General features: G+C 44.6%; 1 protein-coding gene across 1 annotated transcript in view; it reads left to right on the top strand.

The window, feature by feature from the left end:
- Positions 1–24,187, top strand: part of ABCB11 (ATP binding cassette subfamily B member 11) — a 102,463-nt gene that overhangs the window by 9,469 nt on the left and 68,807 nt on the right. The window contains exons 3-6 of the mRNA XM_060257326.1: positions 2,970–2,991; positions 6,830–6,883; positions 11,719–11,767; positions 22,479–22,720. Coding sequence (XP_060113309.1) covers positions 2,970–2,991; positions 6,830–6,883; positions 11,719–11,767; positions 22,479–22,720 — 367 coding nt within the window. The remainder of the gene's footprint in view (positions 1–2,969; positions 2,992–6,829; positions 6,884–11,718; positions 11,768–22,478; positions 22,721–24,187) is intronic.

Raw genomic sequence — 24,187 nt, 5'->3', positions numbered from 1 at the left:
CGAGGATTCGGGTCATTCATATCCTAGTATTTGTCTTGTTAAATGCTGGTTTCCTCACCTTTGTTCTTTTCTCCACATCCCCTGCCAAGGCCCAGTTAGCACCTCTGTCAATTTGCACTGCAGTGAGGGTAGCACCAAGGAACCAGCCAGGATGTGGGCACTCATACCCCCATGCCAAACTGTTGTTAAGATAAACTGTGGATTTAATAAACCAACTTCAAATCATGATTGCAGACTCTGTTCTGATGGAACCTAACTTGCTTTAATTTCCAGCATGGCCTGAGAGTGAACAGTCATGCTAACCGCAGTTAATGTAATTAATCTATGGTTTTGATGTATGGTATCTCTGTAATCTGTGTGATGGATCAGGGTGCCTATCAAAATAATTGTTTGGCTTGCCTATTGCCACCTAGAGAGTTTTTGGTAAATACAAGATTTAAACCAGGAAGTTTCTAATTCACAATCCAGCCCCTTAGACTCCAGTCCTATTCATGTTTACTCGAAAGAAAATCTCCCTCACAGGGTTTTTTTTTTTCTAGCAGAAACTCCTTTGCATATTAGGCCACACACCCCTGATGTAGTCAATCCTCCTTTACAGCAGGCCTTGTAAAAAGAGCCCTGCAAACTCTTAGAGGATTGGCTACATCAGGGGTGTGTGGCCTAATATGTAAAGGAGTTCCTGCTACAAAAAAAGCCCTGTGTATTAAGGGGGGGTTACTTTCTGTGTTAATGTACATAGGAGCACAGTCTTGGCTTTTATGCTTCACTAGTTCTTGTAGGAGAATTCCTGTGAAAAAAATTGCCTCCCATTTTAACAGCTCTTGCTTCCACCTCTACTAACTCTCTCATCTATTTTTTTTGGTACCCTTTTAGAAAATATTGTTATGGTGATGGCAGATATATTGTCACTGTGCAATCCTGTGCACAGTTTCCCCAGGCTAAGCCCATTGATTTCAGTCAGCTTAAACTGGAGGAACTGTGCATAAGATGGCACAATTCATGTTGGGAGGAGCAGCATGTGAACAGATGTCCTCTGCCTGGGGGACAAATGCCTTAACAGAGCAGTTCAGGGGCCAGATCAGGCCCCTGGAAGGCTCCTATCAGGCCCCCGAGCAACTGGCTGTCATCTGCTTCCTTCTCCCTATGCTTCCTTCTGTATCACAGCTTGCTTTGTCAGGCTTGCTCAAATGCATAGGAGCTACAGAGCAAAACCTCTATTTTCTCCATTGGCTAGGGCTCCTCCCTTGGGAAGGAAGGGAGGGGAGTGAGAGTTTTCTTTGTCAGGCTCCCTCAATTGCACAGTGCAGCTACTGAGCCAAGCCTCTCTTACTTCTATTGGCTGAGGCTCCCCCCCCAGTCCCCTGGGGAAGGAAGGAAGGAAGGAGCCAGAGCTTCCTTTGCCCAGTTCCCTGGATCTCATGGGAGAAATACAAAGAAAGCATCTTTAAGACCAATGAGCGCTAACATTTTAAACATATTTTAAGTTTTTTAAAAAATATGTGTTTGTGTTCTTTATAAAATTTGTATCTTTTACCTAATCTTAAATAGGTACACACATGGCTTGGTCCGACATGGCTCGGCCCAACCTGACATGGCCCTGCCCAACAAGGTCTCATTTATGTCAGATCTGACCCTCATAACAAATGAGTTCGACACCCCTGCCTTGGAATCAAACCACATTTCCTGCCCTTCAGAATGTCTAGTGACCAGTGTGGCAGGGGTCAGAATCATGCCTGCTGACCACACTTCACACACTTATCTGAGCTTCTGAACAAAATCTCATAGACTTTCTCCATGTAATATGGATCGCTCATAGACACTGCATGGATGTATACTCTTGTTGAATGAATACAGGGCAGACTCAGCAAATATTCGTAACACACTCATGTTCATTGTACATTTCTGTCCTCACCCAATGTGTGCTGGGTGTCCTTGGAATGCACATTTACAAGGCATTTGTTTTCAAAGCAGGAGAATATTCAAAACTGTTTCCAAGAAACTTTGAATGTATGTATAAGACTGTATACACAGTACATGAATAAGAGTCACTGGGGTGTATCCAGCCATCCACAGACTTTGTCGACTGGGAATTTTCCATTTCTCTGCCCAAGTGTACAGTACTGAGGGGCCCAACCCATTCCTCCTCCCCCCCATCAGCTGACCTTCAAGAACAGCCTCAGGGACCAAAGTGGGAATCTACTGGAATTGCCAGAAATCACAGGCCCTTCTTCCAAAGACTTAAATATCATAAAGTCCTTTGGACAGTGTGGTCCAGTACATGTATAAAAATGTTAGCAGGATTATGGCTGCTTGTACCTCACACACCCTGTATGTGCACTTGGTATAATGTATACGTTACAAGAAGATCTGAATTATGTACACAAATAGAGCTGGATCCCATCTGCAATTTCTTCGTGTGGAATAGGTTTGCTAGGCATGGTCTGGCAACCAGTGGAAGTTGGAAGGGCAGGGACTTGGAGGGCCACCGGCAATAACAAGTTTTACCATAGAGTTGCTGGTGATTTCTAAAGAGGACTGACATCACTTCCAGGTTTTCCCAGGCGTGATGTCATGCTGTCAACCCGATATCCAGGGCTTTTTTCATAGAAACAGCCCAGCAGGAACTCATCTGCATATTAGGCCACACCCCTGACATCACCATTGTTTCATGCAGGGCTTTTTTGTAGAAAAAGTCCAGCAGGAACTCATTTGCACATTAAGCCACACACCCCTGACACCAAGCCAGCGGGAACTGTATTCCTCTGGATTCCTGCTCAAAAAAAGCCCTGTGATATCCATTTTTGTGCTTGTTTTTACTCCTGCTGCTGCTGCTCTGGGGAATGATTACCCAAGTGTTACTTCTGCATATGTGTATGTGCATTTAGATCTTCGTGTGCACAATTATTTGTGAACTGACATGTATTTATCTTTACTGTTAACGAAAGGATGCCTTTTGTATTTCTCAACAGGTAATGGCATCAGCAAGCCAGAGTAAGTAATACAGACATTCACTCATTTACAGACTCGATACTTGGCTATATTTATAGCAACTTCATTTTGTAATCTTTTAGCACTGATGAATTTGCGGTATTGAAAACGTAACCATGTGCTGCAATTTCCTAAACTATAATGTTATGCAACTGATACTCAGTGAGGCAAACATTCCGAAGCCATCACCGTAATTAACACAACAATGAAAGAGGAAAATGCCACAGTTTCAACCAACCGTTCTTATTATTCAGGCGGCATCAAGCTCATGATGGTGTATGATTAACAATTCTGTGTACAGATCCCCCCCCCCCCCCCCGCACTGGTCGCTTTCTCTCCAAAACATGAAATTTGCTTTCAGCAAATCAGTGGATGTTGACTCTAATCTAGCACACAGAAAACTATTAAACAAGATGCAATGAGGAAAAAAACCCCTCCTATGACAAAATTCTGAAAAACCTATTCTGAGCCCACTCAAAACAGAACACTAATTACTTTACGCAGTAGGCTGTTGATGGGGATAATTTAGAAGACAGAGTAGAAGCAGAGTTCTGAAGATCTATACCCCAGCTATATGTCGGAAGAGAGAGAAAAGACTGCTGATTGAAATCACGTTCTGTAATATTTTCCGTTATGTGACTTGAAATCAACTGTCACCAGGGGTGGAATTCTAGCAGGAGCTCCTTTGCATATTAGGCCACACACCTCTGATGTAGCCAGTCCTTCAAGAGCTTACAAAAAAGAGCCTTGTGTGGCCTAATATGCAAAGGAGCTCCTGCTAGAATTCCATCCCTGACTGTCATCAAATTTTGATTCAAAGCATATACGAATAGTCACAGAAACACAGAATCGAAAGGGGCCATGCAGGCTATCTAGTTCAACCCCCTCCTCAATGCAAGATCAGCTTAGAGCATCCCTGACAAGTGTTTGTCCAGCAGCTGCTTAATGACTACCAGTAAGGGGGAGCTCACCACCTCCTTCGGTAGCTGATTCTACTGTTGAACAACTCTTACTTCTTAAAAGGTTTTCCCTAATATCCAGCTGGTACCTTCCTGCCCTTAATTTAAACCCATTATTGCAAGTCCTCTCCTCTGCTGCCAACAACTTCCTGCCCTCCTCTAAGTGACAGCTCTTCAATAGAAATTAGACTTTCGCCCTTCAATAGAAATTAGACTTTAAATGGAAGTTCCTTGGAGTGACCAGTTGGGGCGGCATAGCACAGAGACCCTGTTGGCTGCTTCAGCTGAAGCACTCTTGATTCAGACTTCTGGAGGTTGTGACTAAACAGAGACTCCCTGAAGACTGCTCTTACCATAAGCACTATGCCTACCTGCGGTCGGTGTAGCAATATTAGCCATTTCCTTTGAGAATGAAAATTTATTTCAGCATCCTGATGCTATATACCTAAGACAGCTGCCTATAGTTTAGGAAATTGCAGCACATGGGGAGGGACGGTAGCTCAGGGGAGGGACGGTGGCTCAGTGGTAGAGCATCTGCTTGGTAAGCAGAAGGTCCCAGGTTCAATCCCTGGCATCCCCCCAAAAATGGGTCCAGGCAAATAGGTGTGAAAAACCTCAGCTTGAGACCCTGGAGAGCCGCTGCCAGTCTGAATAGACAATACTGACTTTGATGGACCAAGGGTCTGATTCCGTATAAGGCAGCTTCATATGTTCATACGTTCACCCAGAGTTTCTAAATGTATCTCCGATAATTCATACACAGCACAGGGTTCCCTCTAAGCTGAGTTAGTGTGAGCTAGCTCACGGTTTTTTAGCTTCCAGTTCACACATTTTTGTCTTAGCTCAGGAAAAATGGCCCCAGAACAAACTAATTTCTGCAGTAACTTACAACTTTAATGCCATTAGATCACAAAGCAGATTTTTTGCTCACAAGACCATAGCTTAGAGGTAACATTGACACAGACTACCCTCTCCAGTTTCCATCTGGCTTTTTACAAGACACGAACCGTGATGGGCCAAATTAGACATTAAGCTAAAAGAAGAAATGCACTTATAACAGCAAAAGGACACTTTGAATTGTAATATACTATTATAAAACAACACACATCCAGGAGTAAAGATAGCTGTTGCTTTCTCATGTGATGTCCAGCTACTAAAAGTTTACACAGTAGACCATGGAAACTGAGTGCTACTTTTGATGGAAGTGACACACATCCAGACACGTTGGCTATTTGGTACCAGTGCAGAACAATTTAGAGACCATGTGCAGTTACCATGAGAGAATATCCATGGCCTTCTGTGTAAACTTTTAGTTTGATATTTGGACCATTTCTTTTAACTTATTTCATCTTTTGCTAATGTGTACACCATAATAAATATTTGTATTTTTATATAATTTGTTTAGACAACTTGGCCCTCATATATCACAGCCATATCTTGGGCTGAGTCCTCCCCTCCCTTTTTTCCCCCTCTATAGCATTGTACCTTGCTGAGGTCTCTCCCCTCCCCAAATCCCACCCTCTTTAGGCTCCAGCTCCCAAATCTCCAGGTATTTACTAACCCAGAGCTGGCAACCCTACCTTCCTCCAAACAGCTTATGGTGGTATACAGGGCATTTTTTTTTTGAGCAGGAATGCACAGGAATGCAGTTCTGGCTAGCTCAGCACCAGGGGATGTGGCCTAGTATGCAAATGAGTTCCTGCTGGGCTTTTTCTAAAAAAAAAAAGCCCTGGTGGTATACATGCTTTTGTCTCTGTGCCTTTTATCCTCATGTTGTGTGCTGGACTCAAGGAATGACTGAATTAGGTGTTCCTGCCTGGCTCACTGGAGCCATATGAATGGAGCTTGGGCACTCAGGAACAATGGGCAGCAGGATCCAAATCCCTGCTGCCTGGCACCAATCAGAGACTCCTAGCTGGATTGAATGATCCAATAACGTACTTGCGCGGGAACCCAGAGCTGTATATAGTTGGCCCCTTGGGCCCCGTTCCTCTGTCTTTGTAGTGCAGCCACCGACCACGCTATATTATTAGAAGAGCTGATTATCACAACCACCTCGCCTCTTCAATGCATTGAACCCACTTGTAAGCTTCAGGCTTGGGTTTTCTCCAGAGATACTCGACTCCAAAGTCTACACACGCAAATCCAGCAGGTCAGGCAAAATAGGTTTATTATCATCAACGAGGCAAAATAGCCTGGTTTAGCAATGAATAGCCAGGCTAATGAGCTTCAACATGAAGCATGAATTACAGTAAAAACCAAGCAAAACTTACTCAAATTCAAAAGGCAAGGGAGTGCCCTGCCTCAGATGACGTGGGCATGGTAAAATTTCCCCCCACTTGGCTTTTATCCTTAACGCCAAGCAGTTAACAGGCTGCCCTCTCCTTCTCATCCAGACCAGCTGTTAATCAAGATGACTCAGCTATGCTATGCTGGTCTCGACAGAATAAAGGTCAGTTATCTTTTCCTTACACCACTATATTATGCCTCGCAACAATCCTCAAGGAGAGGGTGACTCCCCCCACCAAGGTGTCTCCCAGTGAAGATCTGAACCAGCTCACCTCCCATTTTGACACTGTAATCACTACACCTCACTGCGTTCAGCGTATGGCTTAACATACTATAGTTCCAAGAGATAATAGACCAAGTGTGATAGTGTGGTAAACTAGGACTGGCATGAAGTTGCCAGTGACTATGTGACATTGGGCTAGTTGCTTGGTCTTATCTGACCTGCATCCTAGGATGAGGATAAAATGGGAAGGGAAAGCGAAGTTTTCAGGCTTGAGGTCCTTAAAGGGACAGCAGGATTAAAATCAAGGGGTATTGTAGTGCGCAGAATCAGACACAGTAAGAAAAATCATATAGGAATCTGTCTTTTACAGGTATTTCTATACCAAAAAGGGGAGTTCTTCAACAGACAATGCAAATGATGATGGGTAAGTCAAACAGTATTTTTGGGCACTATCAGAAATGCTGAAATTCATTCACTTCAAGCTTTTCCTAGGAAAAAATGTACAGATGGTTAAGAAGTTTTAACAGTCCACTCCAAAATTATACACTTGAAGGTGCCTCCTTCTACTTAATGTGTCATTCCAAACCTGGAAACTTTCAGCAACTTTGCAAAACCTCTTTTTTGTCCCTAACATACCTGCCTGTTTAGCTGGCCATATCATGCTTCTGGATGAATACCGACAATTGTGACTGTTTGAGGAGGCTGGTGTTGGTTCTTTATTCTCCTGCTTTGTTAGACTGAAGAACATAAGAAGAGCCCTGCCAGATCAGACCAATAGCCCATCTAGTCCAGCATCCTGTCTCACACAGTGGCTGACAAGTTCCCCTGGAGGGCAAACAACAGGGCACAGAGACCAAGACCTTTCCCAGTTGTTGCCTCCTGGCTTTAGGATTCAGAGGTTTAGTGCTCTGAATGTGGAGGTTCCCCTCATTCACCATGACTGTAAATACTGATAGACCTATCCTACATGAATCGATCTAATCCTCTTTTAAAGCTGTTTATTCCTGTGGCTATCATTACATCCACTGGCTGCGAATTCCACATTTTGATCACTTTCTGTATAAAGAAGTATTTCCTTTTGTCTGTCTGGAGCTTACTGCCCATCAACTTCATTTGATGCCCTCGAGTTCTAGTACTTTGGGAGAGGCAGGAAAATTTCCCTTTGTCATATCTCTACCTCATGCATAATTTTATAAACCTCAATCACATCCCCCCCTTAGTTGTCTTTTTTCTTAACTGAAAAGTCACAGACTGTTCAGCCTTTTCTCATAGGGAAGGTGTGCCAATCCCCTAATAAGCTTAGTTGCCCTCTTCTGTACTTTTTCCAGCTCTGCAATGTCCTTTTTGAGATATGATAACCAGAACTGTACAAAGTATTCCAAATGAGGCTGCAGCATAGATCTAAACAGAATAAATTGATATAGACCTCCCCCTTCTTTGCTCTCTATCTCCCTTCCCTCCACTCTGTTTTATTTCTATTTATCTTGTTCCTTCTGTTTTGATCTTAAACCCCCCCCCTTTTCTTTCCTTTTTCTCCTTCTTTCCAGGGCTTGTTTTTTTCATTTACTGTTGGACTGTGAATTTTTCTGTGCTGGTGAACCACCCCCCCCCACTTGCCCACCTGTGATGGATTGTTTGGGCACCACCTGACATAGTAGATTGATTGTTCTTTTTTATTTAAAAAGACAATTTTATTGAAATTGAAATCAAGTACAATAAAAAGATGCATAACAATAAGTAATGGTGAGCAAAACAAAAACAATAGCGAAGATTTCATTCCTGAGAATAGGCTGTCATGTTACAAGGTTGAACATAAGCCTAAAAAGCACATTGCAATAAACACATTATTACCAAAATTATTATTATGATTAATAATAATACTGCACTCCACAACCTAAAGTACTTTGCAAATCTAAACTAAATAACTAAATAGATAAATTAACAAGGACCAGATACACCAAACTCAAATACAGTACACATATATACCTACATATACATACATACATAAGAATAATGGCTTCAAAGGAATTAAAACATTTATGAAAACAATCAGTGTGAGGTTATTAACGAAAGATAATCATCTTGTGGTAACGTTGAAGTGTGAAGACAGGAACCAAAATTCCTTTTCAGAAAGGGTTCCCATTTGCACAACATAGAAGGAGAAGACTTAGATCCATAATGAGATTGAAAACTAACCAATTTATCTAAAATAAAATATTCCCAAAGTTTTGAAGCCCAAGTTTGGATAGAGGGAGACTCAGGTTTTTTCCAAGCTAAAGCTATAGCATATTTGGCGGCAGTGAATAATAGGGAAATAAATTCCCTATGTGGTTTAGAAATTAGAATATCACCCCAGATATTTAAAAGGATAACCTTAGGGTCAGATGGTAATACAGTGCCTGTTAACAATAAAACCTTTGACTGAATTAAAGACCAAAAAGGCCTAATCAATAGACACAGCCACCAGCAGTGAAGGTATGTACCACGATTGCCGCATCCCTTCCAACAAAGGGGTGAACTAGATGGGAAGAGATGTAACAAACGTACCGGAGTTAGGTTCCACCTAGGTAACATTTTATATTCCTGTAACTTAATATTCATAGATCTCGATTTAAGAGAAGTGGATTGCCAAATGCTGAGCCAAATTGAGTCATCAAAAATGCAACTTAATTCTGATTGCCATGCATTCCTACAAAATGAATTAGTATAATCTTGATTAAGAAGCAAATTAAAAACTTTTGAGATCAGACCTTTGATCTGATTGTCCTCAGAACACAAAAGATGTTCAAAGTCCGTAAACTTTGCTCTCAATGCTGGCTTAAAAGAGTAACAGGCTAAGAAGCTTTGCACTTGTAAGTATTCCATCCACGGCAAAGCGGCAATGGAAATACAATCAAGTGAGATCTTAGGCTTTAGACGTCCATGTAATAGAATGTCAAAAAATCTGGTAAGATTAGATTTATGCCAAATACTAAAAGAATTGATGTTAGTACCTGGTATAAAAGGCGAGTAATTTGTAAACTCCACTAGTAATGAAGTAGGAGGGGCAATCCTAGCTGAGCATCTGTTCCATACCCTAAACAAAACTTTTAAAAAGGGGTTATAGGAAGAGATAAGGCATCTACAATGGCTGTTCCAAAGAGCTTCCCTAAAACTATAATGCAACAGACATAAGTTTTCTATCATCTTCCATTCTGCAACATAGGAGGATCAGTAGAACTTAATTACATTAGTTAACACAATGTCTTCATAATACCTCCGAACATCAGGAACTGCCAGACCACCCACCTGATTGGATAAATGAGGTTTTTTATTTTGCCAAATAAAATTGTTGATATCTTTCTGCCATTTTCTCAAAAGAGAAAGGGAGAGATCAATAGGAAGAGCATGTAAATAAAAATCATTTTGGGCAAGAGAATCATTTTAACTATTAAAACTCTTTCCAAAAGTGACAAGTGTTTAATCAACCAGTGCGCAACAAGGTTAGAAATAGTTTTTGAAAGCTCCTTATGATTGAATTTTAATAGGTCAGACATTGAAAGTGGAATAAAAACACCCAAATACTTCCACTTAGTATTCACCCGACTATAATGATATTTCCTTTTAATGAAAGAAGAAACATCAGGGTCCAATGCATGGTTATAGGATGGGGGAGACATGTCTTAGCAGTAGTATGTGCTAAAAGGATCTAGGGGTCTTAGTGGATAATATGCTGAACATGAGTCAACAGTGTGATGTGGTGGCTAAAAAGGCAAATGCAATTTTGGGCTGTATCAACAGAAGTATAGTGTCCAGATCATGTGATGTGATGGTATCGCTTTACTCTGCTCTGGTAAGACCTCACCTGGAGTACTGTGTTCAGTTTTGGGCACCACATTTTAAGAAAGATATAGACAAGCTGGAACAGGTCCAGAGGAGGGCGACAAAGATGGTGAGGGGTCTGGAGACCAAGTACTATGAGGAAAGGTTGAAGGAGCTGGGGATGTTTAGCCTGGAGAGGAGGTGGCTGAGAGGTGATATGATCACCATCTTCAAGTACTTGAAGGGCTGTCATATAGAGGATGGTGTGGAATTGTTTTCTGCGGCTCCAGAAGGTAAGACCAGAACCAGTGGGTTGAAATTAAATCAAAAGAGTTTCCGGCTCAACATTAGGAAGAACTTCCTGTTAGAGCGGTTCCTCAGTGGAACAGGCTTCCTCAGGAGGTGGTGGGCTCTCCTTCCTTGGAGGTTTTTAAACAGAGGCTAGATGGCCACCTGACAGCAATGAAGATCCTGTGAATTTAGGGGGAGGTGTTTGTGCAGGGGGTTGGACTAGATGACCCTGGAGGTCTCTTCCAACTCTATGATTCTAACTCTTTTGCAAATTAGGCCACACACCCCTGATGTAACCAATCCTCCAAGACCTTACAGGGTTCTTAGTGCAGGGCCTATTGTAAGCTCCAGGAGGATTGGCTACATCAGGGTGTGTGTCCTAATATGCAAAGGAGTTCCTGCTACAACAAGCCCTGGGGGCAGCAAAGGTGAATGGGGTTTCTGACATGTTATATATGCAGATGTATTTTTAAACCAATCGATATCTATGGCATATGAGCAAATTACTGCTCAGTGAACACATCTGGTCTGTGGGAGCATTTCATCCAGTTTTCAGGTTCCTTAAAAATTTGTTGGGTGCTTCTACTTCTCCAGTCAACACAGGATCAGAGGGGTGGGGGACATTATCCTACTATTCAGAACAGGGAAAAAAATCTTTTTTTCTATGTGGAGGATTTCCAGATATCATTGTCACTGCCAATTTCTAGGAAAGTAATTCCTGGCAGTTCCCTGGTTTGAATCGGCAACGTTAATTCCGGAAACTTCCCCCCCCCGCCGCCTCTGAAGCAACGTTTGATTTCCCACCTCCAAACAGTTGGGTGCATTTTCAATGGACCCCCCCCCCTCTCCCAGAAATCACCATCTGATCATGCATTCGCCAAGAAAAGAGCGTGATGGTATTGGATATCTGATCGCTCAACAACAGAATGAGTCACATTCTTGGATGCTCGTCTGATCGGCCCTGCATCGAATCAATATTCAGCGGTTCAAATTTGAGCGCTACACACCCACTTTTAATGTGACGTGTGACCGCAGCCCTAGAGACACTAGCCTATTTGAAACAGAGCTTGCCTTTGGCGGGGGAGGGCGGGATACAAAAATAAATTTACTTTACCTTACCTTAGAAAATGAAACCTTCTAATTCTCTTCATTTTGTTTTGTTCAAAGGGCATCAGAGAAGAAAAAGGATGCTATTCGAGTTGGCTTCTTCCAGCTGGTAATAACATTATTGGTTTTAGTTATTTCTTGTACACTGTGGAGCTTTGTTAGGGAAATTGCTATGGATCTCCCTTTTAGATGGGGAAATTAGCAAGAGACCCTGGCAGAGCGTAGGTGGGATCTTTTTGCCTATTTACGGAGGTGCAGTTTTCATGAAGGAGACTCCAGACTAAATATATTTTAAAATGAAAATGTTTATTTAGAAAATATATAAAAACACAAATACAATCACACATAATCAATAAAACATTCATACACACCAGAACTAAGGAAAAATAGAGATGAAACATATAAGGACATTCAGGAATATTGTAAGGGGGGGACGGTTTGATACAACCTGATCCATGGATCCTTTGAAGCAGAAGACAGGAACATGGAAAGTGGCCCAAACAGAGTTTGGGGGTGCATGTCTGTGGGATGGGGAGACAAAACACACTGACCTGCTTGGCCTTATATTACCTGATTTGTGCCCTTAGGGGATGAGGTCATGGGGTCTGTGACCCACAGGTCAGATGATCTGGGACACTGTGGTGATGTCAGAACATACGATTCCAAAAGGGGCAGACAGGAGGTGGAAAGGAGGAGGCTCCCAGTAGCTTGAAAGGATTAGCAAGTACTGATGGGATTACCCATTGAAAGACCACCCTAAACAAAGAAAAGAAGTTGGTCAATTTAGAGCCAGATTGCTATCTCATTGTAACACCATAGCTATCACAATGGAGGTTGTTCTGCATGATGGCTTAAGTCCGTGGCAACTGTCAGTTCCTTGGGCTTCTCTTTGTCTCCTGCAGTCTTCAACAGCTGACAGAAAAAGTCTTTTTTGTGATGTGTGGGCAGGGCCGGTGCGTAGGAATAGGCGGAGTCAGTTGCGGCCTCAGGCACCACCTGGCAACAGGGCGGCTCCGGAGGGCACCCACACAAAGCCTTGCCCCGCCTAATTGGAGTAATGGAGTCCCACGTGTCAGCTGTGCTTCGCCGCCTGCACTCCCGACCATCCACCGCTGCCTGCCTGCGCCTGCCTGCCTCGCTTTCCCAGGTGACAGCAGTGCTTGGCGCCTCCCACTGTTGTCATCCCATCCTGCAGCGCTGGCTGGTAATTGGGAGAGCAGACACACGTCTAACGCCGCGGCAGCATGATCCTCCTCTCCGCAGGCTGGCTCGGTTCCGCAGCCACACACTCCTGCCTAATTTGGAAGCTGCTGGCTGCTGGTCTCTCTTTCTGCCTGCCTGCCTCGCTCTCCCAGCAGTCAGCAGCATTCAGCACACCCCCTACCCCCGCTGTCATCATCCCATGGCGCCGCTGGCTGGCGATTGGGAGAGCAGGTGCACGCCACGGTGGCAGCATGTTTTCCCAAGGAGGAATCCGCTCAGCTGCCCCTCCTCCTTGGCTGGCTGTTTACCTCCCATTGGCCTTGGGCAGCCTTGAGATGGGGCTGGAGCGGACAATATGGCGCCGGGGTGCAGAGCACAGAGGAAGAGGCTTGGCTTTTCCCACTCTCAGTCCCACTGCCTTATCTGGAAGCGGCCGCCTGCTGCTCTCTCCTCCTGAGTCGCACAGCTGGACTTGGGGCCTGCCGCTGGCTGACGGTTTTCCTGCCTCCCTCTTTGCCGGGGCTCATCCTGCATGCTGTTGTTGCCAGCTGCTTGCTTGGGTGGTGACGTAGGGCAGCTTGGGAGGGCACCACCAGACCAGTGCTTCCTCCTCCAGTCTTCTGAGTTTGGTAAGTACTGCTGGATTTCTGCCAGAGTGTCACTGTTCTCAAGTAAAACAAGCTTGTCCCCAAAGTATTTCTAATGCCACTTAGGAAACAGCTGTCTCAAATATCTGGCAACTTTCTTGGGCATGGAAGTGCCCCCCCCCAGGGTTGCCAAGTCCAATTCAAGAAATATCTGGGGACTTTGGGGGTGGAGCCAGGAGACATTATGGGTGGAGCCAAGATCAAGGCTGTGGCAAGCATAATTGAACTCCAAAGGGAGTTAAAGGAGACTTTGGAGGTGGAGCCAGGAACAAGGGTGTGACAAGCATAATTGAACTCCAAGGGAGTTCTGGCCATCACATTTAAAGGGACAGCACACCTTTTTAAATGCCTTCCTTCCATAGGAAATAATAAAGGATAGGGGCACCTTCTTTTGGGACTCATAGAATTGGACCTCCTGGTCCAATCTTTTTGAAACTTGGAGGGTATTTTGGGGAGAGGCACTAGATGCTATACTGAAAATTTGGTGCATCTATCCCAAAATACAGGCCCCCCCAGAGCCCCAGATACCCACGGATCAATTCTCCATGATTTTCTATGGGAAGAAATCTCCATAGAGAATAATAGAGTTCCCAGAAAACATTTCCCTCCCCTCCCCTCCCCCGCTTTCTGACGACCCTGAAGCAGGGGGAGGGCCTCCAAACCGGGAGATCACCTGCCCCCACCTGGGGATTGGCAACCCTACCTCCCATTAAGGTGTCTTGCGCTTATTTTCAGAAGGGATGCTTCCACAGTCATTCCCCCACCCCTTTTGCATTTGCACAGAAAGCCTGCATTGGTTGCCAAAATCACCCCGAAGTTCTGCCTTTGAGTTAGTGTCTGGGAAATAGTGCATAGAGTTAATTTCACATGTGTTTAAAAATTCTAGAAGTGTTTTTAAAATACATAATAGTGACATATGTGGCACATTCTATGGTCTGCTTAATCTGGGGGGGGGGGGGGCAGTATTTCTGAATTTCCTGCATTGTGCAGGGAGTTGGACTAGATGACCCTTGAGGTCCCTTCCCACTCTGTGATTCTATGTCTGGTCATCAAGAACAATTCCAAAACCCAGGTTTTGTTGCAGAACATTATGTAAAGTGAAAGCTAGCACCTAAGCACTGGAATTGTGTTTGAAGTTACTGTGCTGTGTGCTTGAAATGATGGAGAGATGCATCAGAGAGCCAGTTTGGTGTAGTGGTTAAGTGTGCGGACTCTTATCTGGGAGAGCCGGGTTTGATTCCCCACTCCTCCACTTGCACCTGCTGAGATGGCCTTGGGTCAGCCATAGCTCTGGCAGAGGTTGTCCTTGAAAGGGCAGCTGCTGTGAGAGCCCTCTCCAGCCCCACCCACCTCACAGGGTGTCTGTTGTGGGGGAGGAAGGTAAAGGAGATTGTGAGCCGCTCTGAGACTCTTCGGAGTGGAGGGCGGGATATAAATCCAATATCTTCTTCTTATCAGATCTGGTTTTGTTATAGGAGGGCAAGGACTGATAGTTTGTCATGAAATGGTTTTCTGTGAGCAAACAGAGCTTTTCTGTGTTTGAAGTTACTGTACTGTGTGCTTCTGGTCTGGTTTTGTTAGAGGAGGGCAAGGATTGAACTGTGTCATAAAATAGTTTTCTGTGAGCAAATCCGCATCCTATCCTTCTTGGTGCCTTAGTGAGAAGAGCTCGGCTGGGTAGGGTCAGGGTGAGGCTGCCCAGTCCCTCCTGGCTAGTGGATGGGAGGGTTGCCAGCCTCCAGGTGGGGCCTGGAGATCTTTTAGAATTACATCTGGTCTCCAGTCAACCTGGAGGAGATGGCTGCTTTGGAGGGTGGGTTGTACGGCATTGTTCCCCACTGAGGTCCCTTCCCTCCCCCAACTCCACCCTCCCCAGCCCCCCTCCCCCAACTCTCCAGGAATTTCCCAAGAAATTCTGTTGTGGGGCCTCTCTTGCAACTGGCACTGAGGGCTAGACTGCCTCTGAACACAGAGGCTCCATTAGTCTGGCCTGGAAGAAAACCAATTTTTGTTTGTTTGTTTGTTTGAAGTTTCTGTACTATGTGCTTCTGATCTGGTTTTGTTATAGGAGGGCAAGGATTGAAACTTTGTCATAAAATAGTTTTCTGTGAGCAAATCTGCATCCTATCCTTCTTGGTGCCTGACTGGAGTGAGAGAATGGGCTGCTGGCGGCAACTTTGCTCTTGAGATGGCTGGCCTGCTTTGGGGTCTGGGGGCAGGTCTGGTTTGTTATAGGAGGCCAAAGATTGACAGTTTGTCATGAAATGAATGCACTGAGGTACACAGTAATGTGAGTTAGTCAAATAGCAAAGGTAACACGATATGTACGGTATGTATGCACATAAGTCAGTCTCTATGGTATGCATGTGTCACGCCCCTGCTTGCCCCCGTCACGCCCCGCCGTGGCCGCTGCTTCCCTGGTGGCCTGGTTTGGGCCTGGGCCCATTTAGGCTTCCCAGAGGTCTCAAAATGTGGGAGGACAGAGCTGGGTTACTTCACCCCTTTGTGCTCGTGTCCTCCCTAGCTGTGCTTGGGCTCCTCCCTCTCTCTTGTTTGGCTGCCCTTCTGTCGCAGCAGCCTGCTTCCTCCCTGACCCCTCAGCCTTTTGGCCTTTTATATGCTCCCCGGCTCCCTCCCTTCCTCCCAGATCCCACCCCCCCAGTTTGCTCCGCCCCCACTTATAAGCAGGGACACTGTAGAAGGGCTTCCTGGGGTGTGTTTGCCATGTGGGGGCTGAGTGGACTGAGGCGTTGGGGCTGCGTCTGGGTGCAGCGCCTCTACCCTCTTCGCAGGGCATTGTTCCAGCCTTCTCCCCTCTGCGGCTGCTGCCGCGGCTCAGCCACTCCTCCCTAGCCTGGGGTCGGGCACGCCGGTTCTCTGCTCCAGCAGGCGGACAGGCCGCATTGGGCGGCCACAAGGTACAGTGGGGCCCTGGAGGGTGCGGGGGGGGGGGCTCTTGGTGGAGTCCCGTCTCAGCTGGGCAGTGTGGGGGTGGCTCCCTCTGGAGTCCCGTCTCAGTCGGGACAGGACAGCATGTAAGTCTGTCTCTAAAATCCTGGGTTCTGCACAGACACACTTCTAAGATTTAAGATTCTAAGATCTAAGATTTAAGACACACTTCTAAGATTCTAAGGTGCGGTCTCATTTGGAATACTGTGTACAGTTCTGGTCACCACACCTCAAAAAGGATATTATAGCATTGGAAAAAGGTCCAGAAAAGGGCAACTAGAATGATTAAAGGTTTCGAACACTTTCCCTATGAAGAAAGGTTAAAACACTTGGGGCTCTTTAGCTTGGAGAAACGTCGACTGTGTGGTGACATGATAGAGGTTTATAAGATTACGCATGGGATGGAGAAAGTAGAGAAAGAAGTACTTTTCTCCCTTTCTCACCATACAAGAACTTGTGGGCATTCGATGAAATTGCTGAGCAGTTGGGTTAGAACAGATAAAAGGAGGTACTTCTTCACCCAAAGGGTGATTAACATGTGGAATTCACTGCCACAGGACATGGTGGCAGCTACAAGCATAGCCAGCTTCAAGAGGGGTTTGGATAAAAATATGAAGCAGAGGTCCATCTGTGGCTATTAGCCACAGCACATTAATGGAACTGTCTGGGGCAGTGATGCTCCCCATTAGCCAACTTGGAGAAGGCATTTGTATATTTGTGGGGGTGTCTGTTGTGGGGGAGGAAGGTAAAGGAGATTGTGAGCCGCTCTGAGACTCTTCGGAGTGGAGGGCGGGATATAAATCCAATATCTTCTTCTTATATTTAAAATCACTTATCCAAGCCACCCCATTAGCCAACTTGGAGAAGGCATTTGCATATTTAAAATCACTTATCCAAGCCAAGCTAGCAGATGGCTTGGGAAATGCATTTAAAGTCTTTTTATTTCCACCTCTTCCCATCTCCCCTTCCTGCTTGCTTTCAAAATCTGATGTTCATGTCTTGTGACTCTCAAACATCTGACATTTATTCTATGTGGCTCTTACATTAAGCAAGTTTGGCCATACCTGTTGTAGTCATCCAGAAAGCTTCCACTAAGGTAATTAAGCTTCCAAGTTGGTAATAGCTTTGTTATATTGCACTGCACACCTCTGAGATCCCTCCCTTCTTTCTTTAGGGAGCCATGGCTGATAGAAAGAAACCATCTGGAGCTCAGTTCCGCAAACGAAGGGCAGAAAGAGCCAAGGAGGAAGCAAGGCAGGAAGGGTTCTTCCAGAAATATCTCCGGAAAGAAACTTCAGAACAAGAACGTGAGTCCCTGGAATCTGAACCTGTAGCTCCATCTGCCAGTGAAGCTGCAACTTCAAGTTCTGCTCCTCCAGCTTCCACAGAGGAATCTGAGCCTGTAGCTCCATCTACAAAAAACTGCAACTACTGGTTCTGCTCCTCCAGCTTCCACAGAGGAATCTGAGCCTGTAGCTCCATCTACAAGTAGAGCTGCAACTACTGTTTCTGCTCTTCAGACTGCCACTGAGACTCCCACTGAGAGTACCACAAAGAGTGCTGCAGAAGGAGATGATGATCCACCTGACTGTTACAGTGATCCTGCTAACTGGCCTATGCATTGCAGTGATAATTTGCAACAGTTTATAGTGCTACATGGATCACATCAGGTTGTATCATATTTTTTTTCCCAAAAGACGCAAAAAAAGAGAAAATTTTCTCCTGTGCACTACAAGAGGAGACTAGCAAATCGTGAAGAAGTGAATCGTGACTGGCTGATATATTCCACCTCTAGAGATGTGGTTTTTTGTTTTTGCTGTAAGCTCTTTGGTGAACAAAGCGGTACAACATCAGCTCTTCAAGAACAAGGTTCAAAAGACTGGAAGAATATTGGAAGAATTCTGTCTTCACACGAGAAGCCTATTTTGAAGCCTATCAGGCCTGGAAAGAACTTAGTTTGCGGTTAGCTAAAAGAAAAACAATTGATGAGCTCAACCAGCAGAAAATGAGGGAAGAAGAACAATATTGGTGACGGATCTTGGAACGCTTGATTGGTTTGGTCAGAGTTCTTGGCATGCGGTACTTGGCATTCCGTGACACAAGTGATAAGTTGTTTACTGCTAACGGTAATTTTTTTTGAAGTTTGTGGAATATTTAGCCCTTTTTGACCCTTTATGTATGAACATTTGCACAGAGTTAAGGATGAGGAAACCATGTTTCACTGCCTGCGAAAAGATATCCAAAATGAGCTTATACAGCTTCTTGCAGTTGCTATAAGGCGGAAACTTTTATCATATGTGAGGTCAGCCAAGTACTACTCTGTTATTCTGGACTGCACACCTGATATCAGTCACGTAGAACAAATGACAATGATTGTACGTCATGTTGAGCTGAGCACACCATCAGGTGATTCTGTTCCTGAGGTTCTGATAAAAGAACATTTCTTGGGATTTGTTCCACTACAGGAAACTACAGGTGCCTTTATGACAGGAGCTCTTCTTAAACAGCTCAATCAGATGGGATTACTGCTTGACAATTTGCGTGGTCAAGGCTATGACAATGGGAGTAACATGAAAGGCAAAGAAAGTGGTGTACAAAGGCGAATCCTAGACTTAAATCCACATGCTTTTTTTGTTCCCTGCAGTGCACACTCTTTAAACTTGGTGGTCAGTGATGCTGCTAAGTGTTTCCTGGAAGCAACAAGTTTCTTTGCTTTAGTTCAGCAGATCTATAATTATTTCTATGCATCAACTCAGCGTTGGCAAATTCTAACTAGCCATGTAGAAGGCATAACTCTTAAGCCTTTGAGTCAAACAAGTTGGGAGAGTCGGATCGATGCTTTGATACCACTGAGATTTCATCTTGGTGAGATATATGATGCTTTAATGGTGATCTTTGATGACTTGAGAGCTGCAAATACTTCTCGAAGTGAAGCTAAAGCCCTTGCTGATGCAATTTGCAAGTTCAAGTTTGTGGTATCCCTTGTCACATGGCCCAACATCCTTTCTGAAGTTAATATTGCATGCAAGGCACTACAGTATAAGGAAGCTGATTTGAATTCAGCTACAATCCAATTGCAAGTGACCAAAGATTACCTTGTGCGCTGTAGGTGTCATGGGGGTTTTCAACAAGTTTTAAAAGAAGCGGCTAACCTTGCAGAGGATCTAGAAATAACACCAAACTTTGAGCAAGAAGTTAGAAAAAGGAGAAAGAAACGGCTGTTCAAGTATGAGGCCTCAGAAGAAGCACTGCAAGATCCAACGTGGAAATTCAAAGTAGATTTCTTTTATGCTGTTTTGGGACATGGCAATACAATCTGTGGAAGAGAGATTCCAACAGCTAAAAGAATATACCGTAATTCCATATTTAGCTTCCTGTATGATACATACAGTATCAACCAAAAAACTACTGAAGATGTACTTGAGGCATGCAAGAAGCTTGAAAAAGCATTGAACTACGGTGGAAAGAAAGATATTAAAGCTGGAGAACTGTGCTGTGAACTTAGAGTATTAGCCCGAAGCCTTCCAAAGTCTATGCCACCACAAGAAGTACTTCTATTCCTACTGCAACAGCGAGTCCTGAATAGCTTTCCTAATGTTTCTGTTGCAGTGAGGATCATTCTTACGCTTCCAGTGTCAGTGGCAAGTAGCGAACGCAGTTTCTCAAAACTCAAAATTTATAAAAACATACATACTCTCCACAATGCTACAAGAAAGACTAGTTGGTTTGGCAACTCTATCAATTGAACACACTGAAGCATCAGCACTTGACCTGAAGGAATTGGTGAGAAAATCTGCAAAGCAAAAGGCACGTAGAGTAAGAATTTGACATGCCTGAAATGGAAACATGCAAGAGACTTAAAATTTTACTTCGCACTGCACGTGATTATTTGTAGTTATTTGTGTCCTAAAACTGTTTTCTACTTGAGAGATAAAAGCAAAGATTGATGATGTTGTATTACTTATTCTCACAATTTTTTTAAAAATTAAAAATTTAAAAAACAGTTAATTAAAAATGTAAAAATAATCAAGTTTGGTGTCCTCCATTTTTTTATTTTTTTTAAAAAAGGGGGGGCGTCAGTACAAGTCTTGCGTAGAGTACCAAAAAGCTTAGCACCGGCTAGGCTTCCCAACCCCCCCGCCCTGGCGGGGGACTTTCGAATTTGCAGCCTTTTCCTCCGCTCTCCAAAAATCCAGAAGCGGGGGGGGGGGGGGAGAACATGCGTGTAGGCATCATGTAGTTGTAGAGCTCCTGATCCGTTTGTAAAATGTGTGCATTTAAGGCTGCGCAGGAAACAGGAAGGGCTTCATTGGAAAGGGTCAGTAATAGTTTCCATGGAGAACAGCCCCTCCCTTTCTTTTGCTTTCGTTTTCACAGCAAGTAGAGTTCTGCAGGAAGAAGATCTAGTAAGTATTTGTGTGTGAGAGAGAGGGAGGGGGCAGGGGATTCCCTGGTTTGGAGGCCCTCCCCCCTTTAGAAAGCGTGGGGGGAGGGAAATGTCTATTGGGCACTCTATTATTCCCTATGGAGAACAATTCCCATAGGGAATAATAGGGAATTGATCCATGTGTATTGGGAGCTCTGGGGGGGCTATTTTTTGAGGTAGAGGCACCAAATTTTTAGTATAGCATCTAGTACCTCTCCTCAAAATACCCCCCAAGTTTCAAAACGATTGGACCAGAGGGTCCAATTCTATGAGCCCCAAAAGATGGTGCCCCTATCCTTAATTATTTCCTGTGGAAGAAAGGCATTTAAAAAGGTGTGCTGTCCCTTTAAATGTGATGGCCAGAACTCCCTTGGAGTTCAATTATGCTTGTCACACCCTTGTTCCTGGCCCCACCTCCAAAGTCTCCTGGCTCCGCCCCCAAAGTCCCCAGATTTTTCTTTAATTGGACTTGGCAACCCTAGCACCGGCCCTGAGTGTGGGTGTTGCAGCAAGCTTTATTGTCCAACTGCTGGCTCTTCACATTTGCATCTGCATTGACCCACCCGGAATGTTGTTGTAGCTCTGTCCTCCTGTCTGCTTTTGTAGGCCCAAGATGGAGTCTGGATTTCCCTATCCAGCATGGCTTCTGGTTAAGGGCTGCGCTTACTTTGGGAGCTCCTTGGGGTAGCCTGATCTGAAATCCTTCTATGCAGGAGGAACGCATAGTTACAGCACTGGCAGGAACAAGCAGGGAGGCGTCTTAGCCAAGCTATAATGTTTGCTGTTTGGCCCCACAGAGTAAAATCTCCATATTGAAGTCGGCACAGTTGCCAAATGCTTAAGATCTCCACAGGCTTCACTGCCTATGGACAGTAGGCAAGTAGGTAATGTCCATATTGTACCCAGTGTTTTCTGCTTATCACTGAATGTCCATAGAAGCAGTTTGCCTGTGTTCGCACAATATAAGTTTCATAACAATAAGAGTCTTGTGTCTCTGACACTAGTCCAAAATTAACTCAGTCCATAAAGGGTGATACAAAGGGGGTCCAAGGAGTCTGGAATCAGGGCCAGAGTCAACACAGTCCATTTAAAGATGGAGGAGGAGGCCTTGGGCCTAACAGCCTCTTTGACGCTACTATCCCAGGGAGATGTCAGTGGATTTAGAAGTGTGTAACACTGCTTAGAGTGCATTGCATCGAACCCTTCTGGCACACTCACTCTGTTCCTGTTACTCATATACATTCTCTCCAGGGCTTTTTTTGTAGCAGGAGTACTAAGAGCCCTGTAAGCTCTTGGAGGATTGGCTACCTCAGGCGTGTGGCGCCTAATATGCAAAGGAGTTCCTGCCACAAGAAAAGCTCAGATGCTCGTCCATTTCCTGAACTCTTGCCCTATGGATGTGTGTTGTTTTAACTGTACATTTTGGATAATTTAGAACGTCAGCTTGGACATACGCAAAGCACAAGCGTTATTCCAGAATGGAATTCAGGAGCCCTGCATTAAATTTTAGGGAAATGAACAGTCCGTTAAAGCATCACTAAACGATGCCGAAAAATTACTTGTGAACTCTCTGTACCTTCCCCCTTCCCTATCAGTTTAGATTTGCTTCGCCCTCCGAGACAACGATGATGGTCTTTGGTAGCATCTGTGCTATTCTTCACGGAGCAGCCCAGCCGGGCATGTTGCTTGTCTTTGGGGCCATGACAGACACATTTATACAATATGATATTGAGAAGCAAGAGCTGCAAGACCCGAACAAAACCTGTGTGAATAACACCGTTGCGTGGATCGATGGCTCCTATCTGCAAAGTGAAAGCAACGCATCGATCAGTTGTGGGTAAGCGTGCCTAGCATTTCACTTCTTCAGTAGCGTTAAGTAGCATTGGCTGCTGTCACTTGGAAGGGAGCCAGCCCAACTGGACTCTCAGGTCATGCTGTAACCCTGCTTCAAGTTACTGAGCGACAGGGGTGGAATTCTAGCAGGAGCTCCTTTGCATATTAGGCCACACACCCCTGATGTAGCCGGTCCTCTAAGAGCTCTATGCAAAGGATATGGTCTAATATGCAAAGGAGCTCCTGCTAGAATTCCACCCCTGCTGAGCAAAAGGGGTGTTGGATTTGCAGTGTTTTATTTGCTACCTGTTCATGCCTCCACTGATAATGGCTCCTGGCCATGCAGTGTCCAATAACAATATAGAATGAAGTGCCATCAAGTCGCAATTGACTTATAGTGGCCCCTCCTGTTTTCCCAGTTCCTATCTCTGCATAGCAATCCTGGTCTTCCTTGGTGGTCTTCTGTCCAAATACTAACAATGGCCAACCCTGCTTAGCTTCCACGTTCTGGCAAGCTGAGGCTAGACTAGGTAATTCGGGCTGCTACGTGCAACATCTACAAATTTATATTGCCATTTCTCCGCAACTGGAGGTGTTGCTACTTGCACACCTGCTGATAATTGCTTGTTTTCATATACAGAAATCCAAATCCACTCGGCTGCAGTCAGGTTACACTCAGCAAGCTGTCAGCTTTCACCATCAGGGTAAAAATTGAAATTCCATAGTCGCCCTTCTCTGACTTGCCCTGTCTTGCGGGACTAATCCGGATTTTTTTGAGGTTTTGAACTATTGTGCCTCTCCCCACCAGGGCACTTCAAAATGTATTAAGGATCCCTTTGGCTTCTGAGGTTGCAATTCATAAACTGGTATTTGCAAAAGACTCTAGTTTAAGACAACTGAACTAAGTATTTTTTATGTAGAGATCTCACTTAAGCTGCTTTTTTGTCCGCTGAAACCTAATCCAGCTAAAGACCACATAAAGATTTTTCCTTTGGAGCTTTGAAATGAACCAAACTTCCACTCTGAGTTTTAAAAGTCTCCCCCCCTTTGGGCAGAGAACAGGCAGGAAGAAGGGAAGTCAGTTCAGTTGCTTTCCAGACTTACCTCAGTTTACCTGCATACAAATGCTAATAGGTCTAGCTAGAGACAGCAGAAGGGTCCAGTCCCCCTCCCCCTTCAATCAGGGAACCGAGATCTGGAGACATCAGGAAAAGCTTCCTTGACATGGCGTGATGGGATCAGTGGGAGGGGGAAAGAGATATGATAAATCTCAGGGCAGCAAGGAGGAAGCTGTTTTCCTTTGGGTGCTGAATCCATGAAAGCAGACAGAATTCTCAACTGAGGAGGCACCCATCGTCCATATGGTGCCCTAAATAATTGGAGAAAGCTGCAAGGTACTGATAACTCTGTGAAAATCTGTAACTTCCTAAGCTAAGGAGTCTGTCCTATTTTAACATCTGATAGGGCATGT

Source organism: Heteronotia binoei, chromosome 16, assembly GCF_032191835.1.
Source record: "Heteronotia binoei isolate CCM8104 ecotype False Entrance Well chromosome 16, APGP_CSIRO_Hbin_v1, whole genome shotgun sequence".
NCBI classification, from domain to species: domain Eukaryota; kingdom Metazoa; phylum Chordata; class Lepidosauria; order Squamata; family Gekkonidae; genus Heteronotia; species Heteronotia binoei.
The sequence above is the reverse complement of the archived record's forward strand: the minus strand, read 5'-3'. Positions and strand labels throughout refer to the sequence as shown.